We start from the raw sequence: 17,835 nt of genomic DNA, 5'->3' as shown, positions 1-17,835 counted from the left end.
AACACATATCTGAAAAACTGTGGGGATCTATTTCTTATTTATCGTGCTCACTTTTTAGAGCTGTGGTCGTACAATAGGGACTCGCCATTCATCCACCCGTACCCGCAAGTCCTTCTCAGCAGGGCTGCTCTCAATCCCTTCATCCCCCAGCCTGTATTGATTCACCTTAAGATCCCTTTATTCTGCTAGAGCAATGAAAAGCAGCTTTAGAACAAATGCGTGCCAGGCCCTAGGTGTCCAGCCTGGTACTCACAGAGCAGTATTTCCCCTCCCAAGTACTCCCAAGTATTTGGGAGTTCACAGAAGTGAGGGTAGAAAGATGCTATTTTTATAAAAAATACCGTGTTGTTAAAAATGTCGAAATCCACAAGTTTTCTGTAGGACAGTCGTATTTTGCTGTTCCGACTGACACAGAAGATCTGCGGATCAGGTTGAGTAGACTCTTGATGAAATATATAGAAATATAGATTGTATTATAAGATAAAGCATAATTTCATATAAATGCTAATATTGCTCTGCATTTATGTTTACGTTTGCCCACATAAGTATTACTTTTAATGTAGGCGTCTTCTTAAAAAGAAATCATAACCTCTTAGGAATTAAAGGGAAAGTATTCTATACATGAAAGAATTTGTTTAGAAATACTGTTTAGATAAGGCAAGCCCAGCAGTGCTAAATAAAAAGTGAACATGGGGAAGGTTAGGATTATTCTGAGCTTCTCCAATGACTTTGTTAAAAAGCTTCACAAGAGGAATAAACTACACAACCTGGTAGAGCTGCAGTGAAAAGCAAGGCTACTCTCGCGTACAGTTGGAATACTCCTCAGTGAACTATTAACCTGATGTCTGACACAAGTTGCTGAAATGCTTTATTAATTGTTCTGTTCTTAATCTTCAGTGTCCAGATCAATCGTGCAAACAGGATTTATTGGCTTACCTAGAACAGATCAAGCTGTACTCCCATCAGCTCAAAATCTGCAGTCAAGTTAAAGCAGAAATCCAGAACCTGGGCGGAGAGCTTATAATGTCTGCTGTAAGTAGAAGAATCGTATTAATTACTCTGTTAATAATAAATCTTAAATTTGAGTTTGCTTTCCTGTGCTGAGATGTTCCAGAGTAGTCCTAAATCTTTTTTTATTCCCCACTGTTTTTTTTTTTACACTCACTTAACACAGTGAATCGAAGACAGTGAAGCATAAGACTGGTGGCTTAAAAGAACTAGCAATCACTTGCATTTTTTTCTTCTTTTAAATTGTCAAAACATACTATTCTTCACTGTTATTCTGGAGTAACCCATTTTAAGATAGTGGTTCACTTGCTTACATATATGGAGTATGCAGAAGAAGAAATCTCTAGCGATGTACAGTTCAGAAGAGAACCAACGGACATTCTACATCCCTACAGAAATAAGGAAAATTAATAGCAAGGTGACCTGATTCTTGAGTAGATTTCTTGATTTTGCATTGATTTAACAGTCATTAGCTCCATTACAGCTAAGGATCATTAGCCATGGAAAAGACCCTGATTTTGTGGAAATTTTATGCACTTTTCCTCAGTGCAGATCTGATCACAGGTATTCATATAATGCCTTCACCTTCACATATTCTTTGATTATTAGTGTTATTACCTGTAGCATATGGGATTATGATTTCAACACATAAAATCTGCTAAGTGGTATATAAACTGGGTAGCAAAAGCTTCCCACCCACATTCTTGCCATTTAAGTACTTTCTTCTTTATGATAACTTCAAATTCACATAGTCTGGAATATATTTATCAGTAAAACTACTAGTACATTTTACATGGTTTATAAACTAATCAGAAATGAACCCTCTATTGCTGAGTGAGAATTGAAACACTGTATTTATAGGATATTTTTAATGGCTATTCAAATGGAAATTCAGAGACCATATTTAAATCTCCAAAAGCTACAGATAAGTAATTTTGAATTGAATGTATACTTTCTGAAGCAAATACTTGTGATCACTTGGATTGTAAATTAATCAGGTTTATCACAGAATCATAGAATGGTTTGATTTGGAAAGGAACTCAAAGACCTTCTAGTTCCAACCCACCCCCCACTAGAGCAGGTTGCTCAAAGCCCCATCCAGCCTGGCCTTGAAAACCTCCAGGGATGGGGCAGCCACAGCTCCTCTGGGCAACCTGTTCCAGTGTCTCACCACCCTCACAGTAAAGAATTTCTTCCTAATACCTAATCTAAATCTCCCCTCTTTCAGTTTAAAACCATTACCCCTTGCCCTATCGCTCCACTCCCTGATAAATAGTCCCTCCCCATATTTCCTGTAGCCCCCTTTAGATACTGGAAAACTGCCATAAGGTCTTCCCAGAGCTTTATCTTCTCCAGGCTGAACAACCCCAACTCTCTCAGCCTGTCCTCGTAGCATAGGTGCTCCATCCCTCTGAGCATCTTCATGGCCCTCCTCTGGACTCACTCCAACAGATCCATGTCCGTCTTATGTTGGGCCCCCCAGAGCTGGATGCAGTACTCCAGGTGGGGGGTCTCACGAGCATGGAGTAGAGGGGGAGAATCACCTCCCTTGACCTGCTGGCCACGCTTCTTTTGATGCAGCCCACCATGTGGTTGGCTTTCTGGACTGTGAGCGTGCATTGCTGGCTCCTGTTGAGCTTCTCATCCGCCAACACTCCCAAGTCCTCCTCCTCAGGGCTGTTCTCAGCCCAACCCGTATTTGGGCTTGGAATTGCCCTGACCCAGGTGCGGTACCTTGCACTTGGCCTTGTTGAACTTCATGAGATTTGCACGGGCCCACCTCTCAAGTCTATAGGGGTCCCTCTGGATGGCATTCCTTCCCTCCAGTGTTTCAACTGCACCACCCAGCTTGGTGTTGTTGCCACAATTGCTTAGGGTGCCCTCAATCCCAACATCTGTGTTGCTGGCAAAGATGGTGAACAGCACTGGTCCCAGTACCGACCCCTGAGGTACACCAGTCGTCCCTGGTCTCCACTTGTATATCAGGCATTGACCGCAACTTTTTGAGTGTGACCATCCAGCCAATTCCTTATCCACCAAGTGATCCATCCATCATATCCACATCTCTTCAATTTAGAGACAAGGATGTTGTGCAGAACAGTGTCAAATGGCCTTGCACAAGTCCAGGTAGATGACATCAGTTGCCCTTCCCTTTTCCACTAATGCTGTAACCCCATCATAGAAGGTCACTAAATTGTCAAGACATGATGATTCATGATTTAGTGAAGCCGTGTTGGCTGTCGCCAGTCACCATTTTCCACGTGCCTTAGCTCCAGGAGGATCTAGTCCACCGTCTTGCTGGGCACAGAGGTGAGACTGACTGGCCTGTAGTTCCCCGGGTCTTCCTTTTTTCCCTTTTTGAAAATGGGAGTTATGTTTCTCCCTTTCCAGTTAGCAGGAACTTGACCGGACTGCCACGACTTCACAAATAACGATGGCTAGTGGCTTAGCAACTTCATCCCCAGTTCCCTCAGTACCCGCAGGTGCATCTCATCAGGTCCCATGGAGTTGTGCACCTTCAGGTTCCTCAGATGGTCTCAAACCTGATCTTCTACAGTCCTTGCCTTTGCCTTCTGCCACTTGGGCAGGTGGCTACAGCCCTTGCTGGTGAAGACTGCGGCAAAAAAGTCATTTAGTACTTCTGCCTTTTCCGTATCCTGGGTAACCAGGTCTCCCATTTCCTTCTGGAGAGGGCACACATTTTCCCTAGTCTTCCTTTTATCACTGACTACCTGTAGAAGCTTTTCTCGTTGCCCTTGACATCCCTGGCCAGATTTAACTCTTACCTGGGTTTTAGCCTTCCTAACCTAGTCCCTGGCTGCCTGGACAGTTTCTCTGTATTCCTCCCAGGCTACCTGTTCTTGCTTCCGTCCTCTATAGCCTTCTTTTTTGAGTTTTGAGTTTCTCCAGAAGCTCTTTCTTCATCCATGCAGGCCTCCTGGCAATTTTGCTCTTTGTCGGGATGCATCACTCCTAAGCTTGGAGGAGGTGATCCTTGAATATTAACCAGCTTTCCTGGGCCCCTCTTCCCTCCAGGGCTTTTATCCCACGGTACTCTGCCAAGCAGATCCCTCAAGATGCCAAAGTCTGCTCTCATGAAGTCCAGGGTAGCCAGCTTACTGTGTGCCCTCCTCGCTCCTCTAAGGATCTTGAACTTCACCATCTCACGGTCACTGCAGCCATGGCTGCCCTTGAGTTTTAAATTGGCCCAAAGGAATTTGAAAGACTTTTTCGCACAAGAAGAGTAGCAGTTCATTAAAAAAAAAATCCTCTATTGAAGCCTAAAGACCAAGTCAGAGGAAGAATAGAGGGATGAAGAGCAGAACATGTAGTCTTATTCTATTATTTGTAGATCTGTAAAAGAAAGAACGGTCTTCTTGAAATGGAGCTAAGTCACAACATCTGTCTTACCATTATCGTTTTCTGGATGAAGCTATACAGGAGAAAGTAAAGTAGACATGAAATGGCATTACAGATTAACCTTATATACTGCTATATAACAGTGGTCAGCAAGGCCTGCAAAGGCACCTGTATCTCTGTTAACAGGTAAGATTCTCATCTATAGAAGCACTGTACCTATGGAGGTACTGGTGACTGCCAGCATAGTTCAATTCAGGACTTATTCCCATGACAACAAAGAGCATTATGCATATGAAAAAGTATGTTGTAATCCACAAACACAGCTCATAGTCATTCACTGTCTATATCACATTATCTTCTTCAGTTGTTTTTCATCTGTGTCCTCTGTGCCCTTGTCCTTGTCTTCCCTGTAACACTCCTCTGACAACCTCCCCTGGAATGTTTCTTACTTAAAATTAATACCCTTGCCATATCATTAGTGCAGGTTAAATAGGCCAATTTGCCTGGGGCAGCTGGAAGGCTTCGGGGAGTATCCAGCTGATAGTCCTCTTAACTGCTCCCTCAATTAGTGGCTTTTTGACTTTGGGCTATATAATCTTGTAGTCTCTTACTACACTTACGTCAATACCTGAATTTCTCACAGCCCCTCCCTCAGCTCCAGTACCTTCATTCTAGTCAGTGGCACCGTAATGCTCAGAGCCCCAGATATGTTGGTTATAAAAGGGTGAAGTACAGCAAAACAGAGGAAGAGATGTGTGAATTATTAGCTTCTAATGCTTCATTCACTGCAAGCTGCGTTTTTTCGTTCATTAAAAATTCCTTGATTATTATTTAGTCTTTCATGCTCCCATAAAATGCTTAAATTTTTAAATAACGCAGTTAGCATTGCCAGTTTGTAAGCTGCACAAGTCAAAATGGTGAGGATTCAGTAAGTCTTCACTAGGTGTGATTAAACAGGAAACAAGACAATTCCTTCTATTACGCCTTTTCAGGCACAAAATAATAGGGAAACATTTCCAGTATGTACATTAACAGTAATTGCATTCATTTATGTAGATAATCTGATAATTAATTTACAAGTACTACACAATGATAGGCTTGCACATTGACAGCTTGCTTTTCCCAACAGTGGCTTAAATAAAGAGAATTATATCACTGGGCAGAAAATTAACATATATGTGAAAATTGCACGCTCTGACTTCTGCCAGCCAATTCTGCTTTGTGCTATTTATAGTCATTATCATCTTGTATTTCATCTTACGTTGTATTTCACAAGGGAGAAAAAGCTTTTTGGCCTTAAAAAGGAAACAGAAATCTGGAAGAGAGAGTTCTCAGAGTTACACTATCACAGAATTTGATAAATGGCATAGAAACCATCTCTCAGGTTAGCCAGCCTTACCTGCGCGCTGAAGGCTATTTCACTCTGGTTTTCCTGCAGATGTCTCATTTATCTTTGACTCTTCCTGTTGGTATCTCAAGAACAAGACTTACTTAAAACACTGACAAGTCCACTTTTGTGCCAAATGTAGGTGCTTTAATACTTCTAACTTCACGCTTCAAGGCTGGATTTAAATGTCTATTTCATTTACCAAGTTACCACTGAGTTCCCATGCCAGTTAAATCAGAAGTTGCCTGCATGATATTGCTATGAACATGTTCCAGCTTTGAAGGCTGTACCGCAGGTAAAAACACATGGAGTCAAAGCTATAAGTTAGCATGTCGAAAAATACAAGGTAGGGTCTCTGTAGCTGCCACTAGGCCTTTGGCTGACAATCCCAATCCTTGGATAACCGTACACTAGGAAAATGATGTCTCAGCCAACGTGCGAGGACTGTGGCAGTGGGCAAACTGCTCAGCGTCTTCGGTACAGTTGGAGGTTTTCAGTTACTGCCAGAGAGGAGCCACACAGCAAGAGCTGGTGTTTTGCTCAACACTTTAAAAGAGCTGCTCCTTCAGCAGGGGAGGGGATGGGGAGCAGTGCATTTCTGTTCCTTTCAGGGTTTCTGTTTGGGTTTGCTTTTGCCTCCTAAATGAGAAGTCAAGATGGGCAGAACGGCATCCCGGCTGCAGTGCCTGTAGGGCTGAAGAATGGGAAGAGAGGGCTAAGCAGCAGGCTGGCAATCATATTGAAATATTGGCTGCTGTAACAGTCCACTTGATTTATTATAGGTAGAGTTTGTTCCCCTGACTTCAGTACCGCTGTCCTGCTTTTACTGCTGTGTGACCTTCAGTGAAAAAATGTCTCTTTTGCCTTGCTTTAAGTCCATACCTGCTGTTCTGACAAAGCTGCTGCCTGTGTGTGCCAGGGGCACGGCTACTGCTCCCTCTTCAGCCGGTTTGTTTCTCCTTGCTGGTACTTCTCCATGTCATCAGCAACTTATAGTTCAGTTTGTTTGAACTAATGGTGGCCCTTACACTGTGCATAAAATTAATTCTTATATCAGTATTTGATTCTGAAAATAATAAAACACTAATTTCTAAAGGTTGACCTGAACCCCGAAGAGTTGGTACATTAATTGAAATTTTTTTTACTAAGAGTTGACAGAAATGTTTCACTGTTTGTTTTTTATGTAATAACACTTCATCTTTCACTGCTTTTGCCTGGTGTGTGCCGATGGGTGTGTGTATTGAAAACTCCTGGCCTTTGGAAGCAAAGCAAAGGATATGTTTTTTACTGTTAATTACTTACAGACAGCTCAGTTGCTATTGCGTTCTAAACTGCATCTACCAAGAAAAACTCATTTAAAGCAGCAAGAAGTATGAGTGGTAACGTGCACTGCAAGTCAGTTAACTTTTCCTAATAATAATTACTTTGCTAATTAGCAAAATCAGGATGTATTCTATAGTTCTTGGCATCAGTGCATGTTACTTAGATTATTGCAACAAGCACTCCATTTCTTCACAAACTAAAGCAACTGATGGAAACAGCAAGGAAAGGATATATATTACACCATTATTCTCTTTTTCTCAAGGACCTGTTTTTTAAAAATAGTTTCTTTTTTTTTTAAAACCTTGGTTGTGAGGGACTGAGCTAACCGCCTGTCTAAGCATATGTTCCGTTATGGTGTTTCAGGGAAGCAGTTTTACAGTACTTACGTAAGTTGTTTATCATTTAAGTTGGACACAGGGCCTGGTCTAATTATAGGACTCAGTTTCAGTTCTTTGAATCTGACAAAGCCTGAAGCAATTTCTGGTAATGGTTAGTTATTTAGTTCATTAGATTCAATTTCCCCACCTGAAAAATGGGTAAAACACAGAACAAACCCCAAATACCCTTGAGGTGTGTAATGTAATTACTAGACAGACAGACGGACATAGATAACCAACGGAATAGTCACGTTTTTAGGAAAACTCAGTTCATTGAAAATAAACACCGCCCAAGGCAAATTTCCCAATACCAGTTCCACAAATCGAGATGAAACCTCTCCGACATCCCAAAGGGAGCATGGCAAGGTTGAGGTAAGCAAAAGGGAGAGGGAACAGTTTCCAGTAATGGGAAAAAAGAATCGCAATGGCAAGTCTCCCTTTAACGTGTTTTATATATAACCTGTACTGGGATTGAATCCATGGTAGGTTTTATGTATCATTTGGCAGTTAAATGAAGAAACATGGTAGTTAATGAAGTGCTTTCCTGAACACCCATCTGCCGATATATTTTATATAGCAACCTTAGTGAAAGAACCATAAAATAATTCACAACAGAAATCGTTACACAAAGTAGAAAGTGGGAAGAAAATGAAAAGCCCAATGTAATAAGTACTCCTTACCTTAAATGCAGCACTACTCAGAAGCTCACTGCTCTTCATAGTAATGTAGAATTTATGTTATTTTTAAGAAGTAGTTGTCAAAGAAATAGAAGTTCTGTCTCAGTTTCTCAGTATAGTGTAACAGAAAATTTGCTTCTAGGAATGTATTTAAACCTAGCGGTTCAATTAAGATAAATTTTTAATAACTGAACTTGTTTCCGAAAGAATTTCAAGTTCAGACTTCAGGCGTTGATTAAACAACTGTGTAATTGATATTCAATTATTAGTTTTCACCTGTACGAAAAATGAAAGTCTGGTTGAACTGTAAATATGACTTGGGAGATTGTAAACAGCCAATTAATAAATCTGTGTTCAAACAGTTAAACATCAGTTCCCTGCAAAAAACAGTAAATGTCACAGCAGACCGATCACAGCTGTGGTTCTAGCAGATTACAGGTTACATATCAAATAATGTTTTGCATAGTCTGTTAAGGCTTTATTGCAGAAGGCAGTTGTCTGCCACTTCTTTATGTCACAGAGACAGCATCTAGAAATCTGCACAAAGAGTGTGAGCAGGAGACTGACTTATTTACATGCTTTGAGAATGAGGACGTTCTGCATTAATGTTTAACTGCTACAGAAACAACTCCTACTGACATATGACAAGGCAAGCATTTCTTAGTATACTGAACAGAAAATACATTGACTGAAATAGAGTAATGATTCTCCTAATCATTCTGAATATTAAATAAAAATAACTGACCATATCAGTTATTATATTGTTAAACTTCTTATAGTGACAGATGGCTACTACTGCCAAGACATGAAATTATTTTAAAAAATTGTGAAAAATATAATGCATGTAAACGAACTAAACCAAAGTTTTGCTATTCGTTTTTTTCTGAACTCCGTTTTTTTCAGCTTTGTTATTCAATGGAGAGCTTGCTTACAGGACTCATTACAGAAGAGAATGAAAGTGCTGGGGACAAGAGAGAGTCGATTTCAGCATGAGCTGAAATCCATTTGGGATTTTGTTGGTGGCGGGGGTTGGGTGATAGTGTGGGTTTTTTTTGAATTACTGTCTTCAGGTCTGTATCTTCTGTGTTTCACCACAATATGAAGTTACAGTGGTTATAGAATCCTTCTGTATTCCTTTCGCAGTAGTTTAAGTACTAACACTCACAGGACACATGATGTATTTAAATGACAAAAGATATGGTAAGGGATGCTTTTCCTTTAATGAATTACTGTCTTGATGGACACAGTCAGACCTGTGAAATGTGGAGGCTGGAACGCTGGGTCTCCATGAAAAATGCCAAAAGAGCAAAAGTGGAGTCACCTAAAAATAGAATAGCTTTTAGTTTGGGGTTGGTTGGTTTGTTTGTTTTGCCAGTGAATCTTTATGTACCACTTGCTACACATTGAGGAGTTTGCAGCTACATCTCTCTAAATAAAATGAACTTAAATGCTCAATGAATATTTTATCAATCTTTCATTTATGCCAAGTTTCATTTCATCAGTTTTCCTAGACATGTTATGAGACCTTGAAAGAGCCTGCTGAATAACTGAGATAAAAGCATTCAAGTGAAGACAGTCCTTGAGTGTGTTAGATTTATAGAAGAACAATAGATTTACACCAAACTCTGTGATGTTACTGGCACTGGAGTATAAAACCAGCTTTAGAGACAGCTTTTGTCTCTAGAGACGGAAAAAAATGATAAAACGTATGGCCTGATTTTTACCATCTGTGGTACCTGTCCAAGAAAATGTTTAAAAGCTTCTCCAAAATTCTGAATTCAGTTAAGAAATACCCACCCCCCACCCCCCTCCCCCCTGCAATATCCACATTTTCTGTATAGAAGACAAGCATACAGAAAACTGAGGGGGCACTAAGGAGCTGCAAGTAACATGGATAGCCTGAAGGGCAGCATTAAGTAAGTCTCCCTATATTTCATTGCCTATGCAGAGATGCCAGGAGCAAAGTAAAATTAATGGTGATTGCTGGTTGTCCTGACACACACCACCTACCTCCCCCCGCCACTATGGTAACTGCAGCAAAACCCTAATTTAAACAGCCATAGTGGTAGATAGGTTGTCTGCTTTTCAGCAGGGTGGCACACAGCAGCTCGCTCTCACATTTTTCTTTTAGGTATCTGTTTCTGCAAGCCTGTCTATATCTCGGGGCATCTTCTGTAGAGCTCAAGTAATGCGGCAGAGGTTCAGTTCCTCTGGCATGGCAAGGGGGCAGTGGAATTCAGCCACTCCAGTTTGGTACAACTGTACATCATTCTTCAGATTTTTAGTGTTTAAAATGCTGGACTTGGTAGGTGTCCACTCCCCAGAACTCGTGCCAAAATATGTGGTTCACGTGCCCCGTACTGGTTTGTAAGTACAACCATGGAGCTCATTTATTATTTTTTCTAGTAGATATATATGATTATAGTTTAAGAAATATACAGTTTTCGTGATCACAACGGTGTGGTGAAGGAGATGTGGATTGTTCCACAGCCACAGGCGTTTTGTGAAAGGAGCTACAGATGCCAGAACAAGATAACTGTTTGTTTCCAATGGAGAGGAAAGGCAAGTAGGTTGTAACAGTCTCCTGAAAAGATTCCATGTCATTAAGCCGTATTTCACAGTATAAACTAGAGTCACAATAAAAACTGGATGAAGTTTTGGGACAACCTTCTATCCTGATTGGACAACGCTGCCGCCAATTACTTTGAGAAGCTTTTTCCCTTCCTAATAATAATTACTGCCCTTCCACACAAAAAGAGCATCAGTCAGTAGATACCCCAGCCCAGCCTGCCGTTCTCTAGTGTGGCTCTAACTGCAGGCAGCTTTAAAAAAAGTGGAAGGATCACAGACAACTGAAGTCACCGTGAAACTTTAAGAAAATACCTGCCCCTTAAGCCCATACACCTTCTGCCATAGAAACAAAACCATCTTCTTTTGCCCCTTTCTGGCACACAGCAACTTCACAGTGGTGTTACTACACAGGCAGTACTAGAAAAGTGTGTACAATTCCACTGATATTTACCATTGGGGGGGGGGGAAGGTTATTCACAGCTCTTAAGAAGCTGTCAGGCTCATGGCATTGTCAGCTGTTGTAGAAAACAACAGATAACTAGAATTGTGTGTGTGCATCCGTGTCCATCTGTGTATAATTAATCCTCTGGTTAGAATGAAAGAAAAAAGTTCATATGAAATTTTGTCTCTCTTTCTCATTCCTTCTAACTAAACAATCTATATTGTGACAGTGAGTGATTGACAGTTTGAAATTCAGCCAGGACGTCAGTTCATCTGCCATTGAGAGAATGCTACCCCACTAGTCAGCCTGCCTAGGAAAAGGGATATGCTGGGGACTGAAGATGTATCAGGAGTGTAATGACAAGGTCTCTGAGCAGAACACCTTACTGACAGCCCGGAACTAGGCGTGTAGTGAGAATTTCAGTTTGCCAGCACACACATGTGTGTGTTCAACCAGTCCTCTTAACTTTTGGGGCGAAAAATTAGCAAGGTTTTATGTGCACTTCCAGAGAGAAGCAATAAGCATGCTATTAACCAGAGGGGTTTTCTGCCAGTTCAGAAGCGTTTCCAAAAATGCAACTAAGTGCAGCCCCTTGGCTGCATTTTTTTATTACTGTGTGTGTGTGTGTGTATGAAGTGTCACACAGTCAACATGAATATAGACTAAAACAACACACTCCTCTCACCTGATCAATTAATTTGCTGTGGCAAATGGGAGAAGAACTTGACCCTTTCCAATCAACTCAGTTTGGAAGGCTGCACATTGCGAAAGCCTGTGGGAAGGCTGGATGACAAAGCTGATCATCGTTCTCCCACTAAAACCAATGGCCCTTTTAGAGAAGCGACTTCATTGCTTTCACAGAAGACCAGCGTTTCAACAAAGAGGACGTTACGGAAGCTGAAATGTAGGCTCTCCAGTTACATAGAGTAATCCTACTATTTTTACACCCAAACCATAGTGAGCTTCCTCAGCGTTGGAATGTAGGCAAGTAACAAATATTCCTGACCAATGTGCTTTGAGTACGTAAGAGTGTGTGCACACTATTAGATTGTGCGTTAGATATGTGCATACAGGCACATTTGCACTCGCCTACACACATATTCTCTATAAAGTAGACCATCTTGCATCTGAAGTTTATATATGGTCCTAAAACCAATACTATTCTCATCCTGGCACAATGATGTAAATTTGACTTCTAATGCTCCTCTTCCCTGTTTTGGAGAGGGTGTCATAAAATGGCAGGCAGCTCAGGTAGAATTTATTTATTTAAATAATATTTATAATAACAAATATTTCTAAATAAATACTAAGTATTAAATACTAAACAAGATTAAATACATGAATAGGTTAAAAAGGGCTTTCTTATTCAGACTGCAGATTCCTTTCCAAATTGTAATTGTCAGCCTCGTAATTAAATAGGAGTGTGGTGTCTTCCTTGAAGATAACGAGTCTGGTGCACTATGACAACAGCAAAGGTACCTTAAGTCGAAGGGGGACATCAACCTTATTTCAAGCAAATCCAAAAGAAATTTAATGGTACAAAAAGCATTGTGCTTAAGATGAAATACGGCATCATTCAGATGTTAGTGGACCATATAAAAAAAAAGTTTTCCATATAACGAAAAACAAAATTGTAAGCATTTCGCCTAAAGTGGTATAATTTTTTCCTGTTTTGAGTGCACTGGATGTTTGGCGATGCCTTCCGAAGTGCCCATGGTGGCACACACTGCCTAACATTACACATAGCTGCAGCAAACATACACAGAGCAATTCCTTGCTCTTGGATTTTAAGATCACAAGGTGTGGAAGGACACCCCCATACACACCTACCCCCACACCCAGTTCCTCCCCTCCTGTGTGTTTCTGGTCCCTATGAGTCCCGAAATGGTAAGGCTGAGCTTTACCAGTCTGTGTTTTGAGAACACTAGAAGTGTTGTAGTTCTTCCAACCAAGAAGATTCTGTGTGCCTGAGATTGTTGGTTCGTGTCTGTTTGTGGGTGGCTGTGGTGTGTGGTTGTGGGTGGGTGTTTTGTGTGGGTTTTGTTCTTGGTGTTTGGGTTTTGTTTGGGTTTTTTTGGTTTTTCTTTTTTTTTTTTTTGTGGTTGGACTCAATGATCTCAAAGGTCCCTTCCAAGCAAGAAGATCCTGTGATTCTGTGAAATGAGAAAAAGGCTTTTTTTTAATTTTCAAGGGTTGAAGTACTACTGATGGCTAACTGCAGGCATCAGTTCTTTTGCCAGTGTTGGCCTTTCTTCAGATACTTGTGTTTGTTCTTGGTTTTATCAAGCCACGGCCCCCGAGACAGGCTCTCCCCAGCATAGTACTTTGTTCTGCATACAGCCTGCTTGAAATCTCTCTCTGGACCAGATTTGTGCCTAGAGTTTGAGATTAAGATTCACTGGGAGTGGAGTGGGGATGAGTGTGTGTGTAGGGAAGGATGTGTGTCTGTGTGTGTGACTCCGTGAACACCGAATAAAATGCCTCTAAATACACATCATAGGACCGTATTTACCGTTTGCATGATGCAACTGTGTGACACCAGTACGTGAGCCAGCCTCTGGCTAGGCTGCAGACGTGCTTGGGGCTCAGGAGGTGGCCAAGGTAGTGACGTGTCCCCAGCACTCTCTGCTTTCAGCCCACAGACACTGTGCAGCCTGCAGGCCTCAAACGTATGAAGGGAGCAGTGCAGTCCGTGAGTTTGCTTTTATTACACTACAGAGCAGCATGGCAGAGCCAACTCATTGTTAAAGCTGTTGGTTTTGTTCCAGTTAGCAGATTTTCAGTTCAAATTAAATGCACTATTTCCTATTTCTGTGAGTATTGACAGAAAATGCCTTTGCTTTAACGCTTGTATGCTTATGTAGTATGCTGCTGAAGATGCTAGTAGGTGATAGGGATTAGTGTGTTACGCATTCTGCCTCTTAGGTTGGCACAGTTGTCGCAATTTCTGTGTGCCATCCTGCTCTTACTTACCCTTCAAAATCTTGGCTGCTCAGACTAGGTTCAGCAGCTCTGACAAAGCCAGCCACTTCACAGTATCCCGACATTGCTCAGGCACGTGTGTGGGAGCCTGGAATGTGACAGGAGCAGCTGGAGACTTTGCCTAGTGCTGATACAAGGGAAGTAACGGATCACATTTTCATAGCTCTTCTTTGAGGTTGTTTCATTACCCATCATTAGTAATTGCAATGAGCCCATGCAGACAAACATCACAAAGTCACGGTTAAAAAAAGAAAACAACAGATATCATTTACATAAGCTTTTATAGTCCCCCAGCACAAATTTCTGTATATAACTTTAAGTCTGAGCAGTGAAACATGAATATAATGATCAAACACACCAAGCGAAAACAAATTAGGGTTTGGTATGTTGGTCTTTTTAACTGTTACTTATTCCTCAGCATACTGTGATTAAAAGCAGACTGGCTACCTAGGCTAATGTTTGTGTTTATTATTACAGTTGGATAGTGTCACTTCACTAATTCAGGCTGCCAAAAATTTAATGAATGCTGTGGTGCAGACAGTGAAGATGTCCTATATTGCATCCACAAAGATTATCAAGATTCAGAGTCCTACTGGCCCACGACATCCTGTTGTGATGTGGAGAATGAAGGCTCCAGAGAAGAAGCCCCTAATTAAAAGAGAGAAGCCAGAAGAAATCTATGCAGCTGTCAGAAAAGGGTCTGCAAAGAAGAGAATCCATCCTGTTCAAGTCATGAGTGAATTTAGAGGCAGAGAAATAGTCTAATACTCTGTCACTTCTTTGTTCCTATCTTGAATTTCTGATGATTTGTCATTTTTTCCCCCCACTTATTTAATAATTATATTTGTTTTGCTTTTCTCTGTAAGATAACACTTGCTTAAATTATTTGAAAAATGCTGTTGGATTAACTAGCAGCCCACAGTTGAAAAAAAAAATAATCCACTCTCCTGCAGTGACAAAGTGTCATGTCTTCATACTGGCATGTTTTCAACAGAGCACTCTGGGTGCTACATCATGGGCCTGTGCTGTAGTTGGAAGGGAGGATGCAGTGTGCCAGCCTGCCCAAAGTCATACTGCAGGCACTAGGCTTAGGCGTTCCTTCTCCAGGGACGAATGTGGCCAATACTAAACTGCATGTATTTTATGACATACAGCTTTTTAAACACTGCGCTATTGGGCCAGAGCCTTTATCACCATCATTACACCTTGATCAAATCAGCTGGACTGCTTGATGCCAGCTGAGAGTCTGGGACCTCAGCTGCGTGTCTAGATCGTAAGATCTAAAAATCTCCCCTCATCCAAGGCCCAGCCTTGGAAATAAAAGTTTGAAAATGTTTGATGAAACACAACAAGTATTATAACAACATGGATGTAACACTGTAATAAAAAATAAAAAAGCATTGACTGCAACCCAGCAGTAATAATAGCTCTTTAAAAGGCCTTTTGAAACATTAATGCTAGTCTGTGTTGTGCTTTCTACTCTATTCTGTGAGCCCTAATAAATCTGCTGTAATAAATCTGCTGTTACATTTACAAGTTCAGATAAATCAGATATTAACAATAAAATACTTTTCTAATCACTGCACAAATGAACAAATATGAAATACCTCATTATTCTGTGATCAGTGTGTGAAAAACACAAACACTTATCTTGAATCTTAGGAATGATGAGATTTTTGCAAGGTAACTGGTGATTTAAATTACTTTTCTTACGACATTAGAGTCCTCAATGCAGGACTGTGCTGGTAAGAGACTTGTTAAAGGGCTGAACTGTATCTCAAAGTATGTAATGAAGATAAGTGCTATTAGTGTGCAGTCACTGCTAGGCTTTTATAAGACAGTTAGTGAAAGAAAATTTTTCTAAATCTGTTTGAATCTGACATCCACTTGGACTGATTTTATCTAACTTGCCTTCACTGCCATGTCACTAAGTTTTCCCAGACTCCACTTCTTACTCAAGATGTCTTTGCTTGGCAATTAAGTAGATCCTTTCCTATGCTTTTTGTATTTCCTAAGCTGAAAGGGCGCTCTCAAATGCCAGAAATTTGATGCATCATTGACTGCCATTATGAGGCGGCTCCAGACTACAGGCTGCTGCTCCATGTTTTTTAATTGCCATGTTTTGCACAGTAGCACACCTGCCTAGCACAATGTGGCCAGCAAAAATACCATAAACTCTGTTTTCCCTCTTGGGAGGCCACTTTGTTTCTAAGCTGTTTGTTAAAAAACCCCATGAAACCTACAGTGATCATGAATTAAAAATTTTACAGATCACTATTCCACCATCCATAACTTTACTATCTGTTAAATTAAACAAAAGGAGAAGTTTGGAAGAAAAGTTACTTCTTTTCAACTCAAATTCCCTCCAGCATGTTTGCGTCAAGATCTTAGTATTGTCCTCTTTGGGCTACAGGGTGGGAAGCAGCCACCAGTTGAGTGGAGCGGGCAGGGGTAATGCAGAGCTGGCCATATAACCGGCTTCCAGTGCGGCTGCAGACAGACTGAGAGACAGAGTCTCTGCGATACAGAGAGCAGGAGAGTGTACGTTACTGTCACACCTTAAAGCCAAAATCTCCATGTAGTGTTTCAGGTTCTGGTCCACCCCCTTAGACCATCTGCTCCCCCAGCAAGGTTCAGGTCCAGAAGCCAACAGGTGAGTTGACCTAACCTTGTTTTGGGGGCAGTATTACTCTTTCAATAAATTCTAATGGCTCCAGGTTACACCTTTGATATAGGTCACTTTGACATCAAATGTTTGTAACCAATGTCTTGTTATCACATCATTAATAAAAAGCATGACCACCACTGAGATGATGTCTTCCAGTGTCGTTTTTTTTTTCGTGTGTCTCCTTATTGGTCTCCAACATTAATGAACACCCAGTTCAAAAGCCTGCCAGGTTTGCTTATAGGAGTGTCAGCCTTCTGGCACACTAAGTGTACTTTATTAGTCTGGTTTAAGTCACGAGTTTTTCTAGCATTAGTATCACTAAAGCACAGCTTATTGCTTAATTTAGTGGTCCTTCCAGCAATGCTAGTCCCTACTCTCTTATCCTGGCCATACTCAGTAGCCAGTTTGGTCTCAATTTCCGATACTGTTCTTACTACATAGGAATTTATTAGGTAAAAACCAACCTTTAAATGAACAAGAAAATCAAAAGCCACTGCTGGTTTTTGAGAAGAGCCAAAAGAATAATGAGTTAATTATATCTAGATGACTTTTTCTTGGCTGAAGTTCAAACACAAGTGAAAACATAACAAGGTAAAGTTTATTCCTGCTAAGGAGGCGGAAGGGTAAGAAACAAGTCCTGGAGATGTAGAAAGCCCCATGTATTTGCTCATTACCTCCCTCAGCAGGGGTGCGAAGCCGGGAACCACCACTTCTGTGCCACTATTAGTAACCCTGAAGGAGGATGTGCTGCTCAGTAAGTTTTATTCAAAAGCAACTACACAGTCCATCCTGCAACCTACTCATTCCTTCCTAGCCCCAGTTTTCACAGTGTAATTTTTCACTCCGTTGTTCTTTGCCTCTGAGTTTGCATGATGTCCCTTGAAATCTGTGCTCTTAGCTGCAGCGTTGCAAGGCTTCCTCACCTCAGCAGCTCAGATTATTTCATTAGCTTGCCTTCTCTCCGCACTACCACATTACAGGGCAAGTATGACGGACAATTGAAGGCAATTTTATTTAAAAAATTCAGTGGAGCACTAAAA

At 41.0% G+C, this 17,835-nt stretch overlaps 1 protein-coding gene across 2 annotated transcripts in view; it reads left to right on the top strand.

The window, feature by feature from the left end:
- Positions 1 to 16,936, top strand: part of CTNNA3 (catenin alpha 3) — a 492,103-nt gene extending 475,167 nt beyond the window's left edge. For both annotated transcript variants that reach the window (XM_074154868.1, XM_074154867.1), the window contains exons 17-18: positions 898 to 1,032; positions 14,605 to 16,936. In XM_074154868.1, the coding sequence (XP_074010969.1) occupies positions 898 to 1,032; positions 14,605 to 14,892 (423 nt within the window). In that variant the 3' untranslated portion in view covers positions 14,893 to 16,936. The remainder of the gene's footprint in view (positions 1 to 897; positions 1,033 to 14,604) is intronic.
- The last annotated feature ends 899 nt before the right edge of the window (positions 16,937 to 17,835 follow it).

The sequence above is a fragment of the Numenius arquata genome, chromosome 10 (assembly GCF_964106895.1).
Source record: "Numenius arquata chromosome 10, bNumArq3.hap1.1, whole genome shotgun sequence".
NCBI classification, from domain to species: Eukaryota; Metazoa; Chordata; class Aves; order Charadriiformes; family Scolopacidae; genus Numenius; species Numenius arquata.
This window is presented reverse-complemented; position numbering and strand designations above follow the sequence as displayed.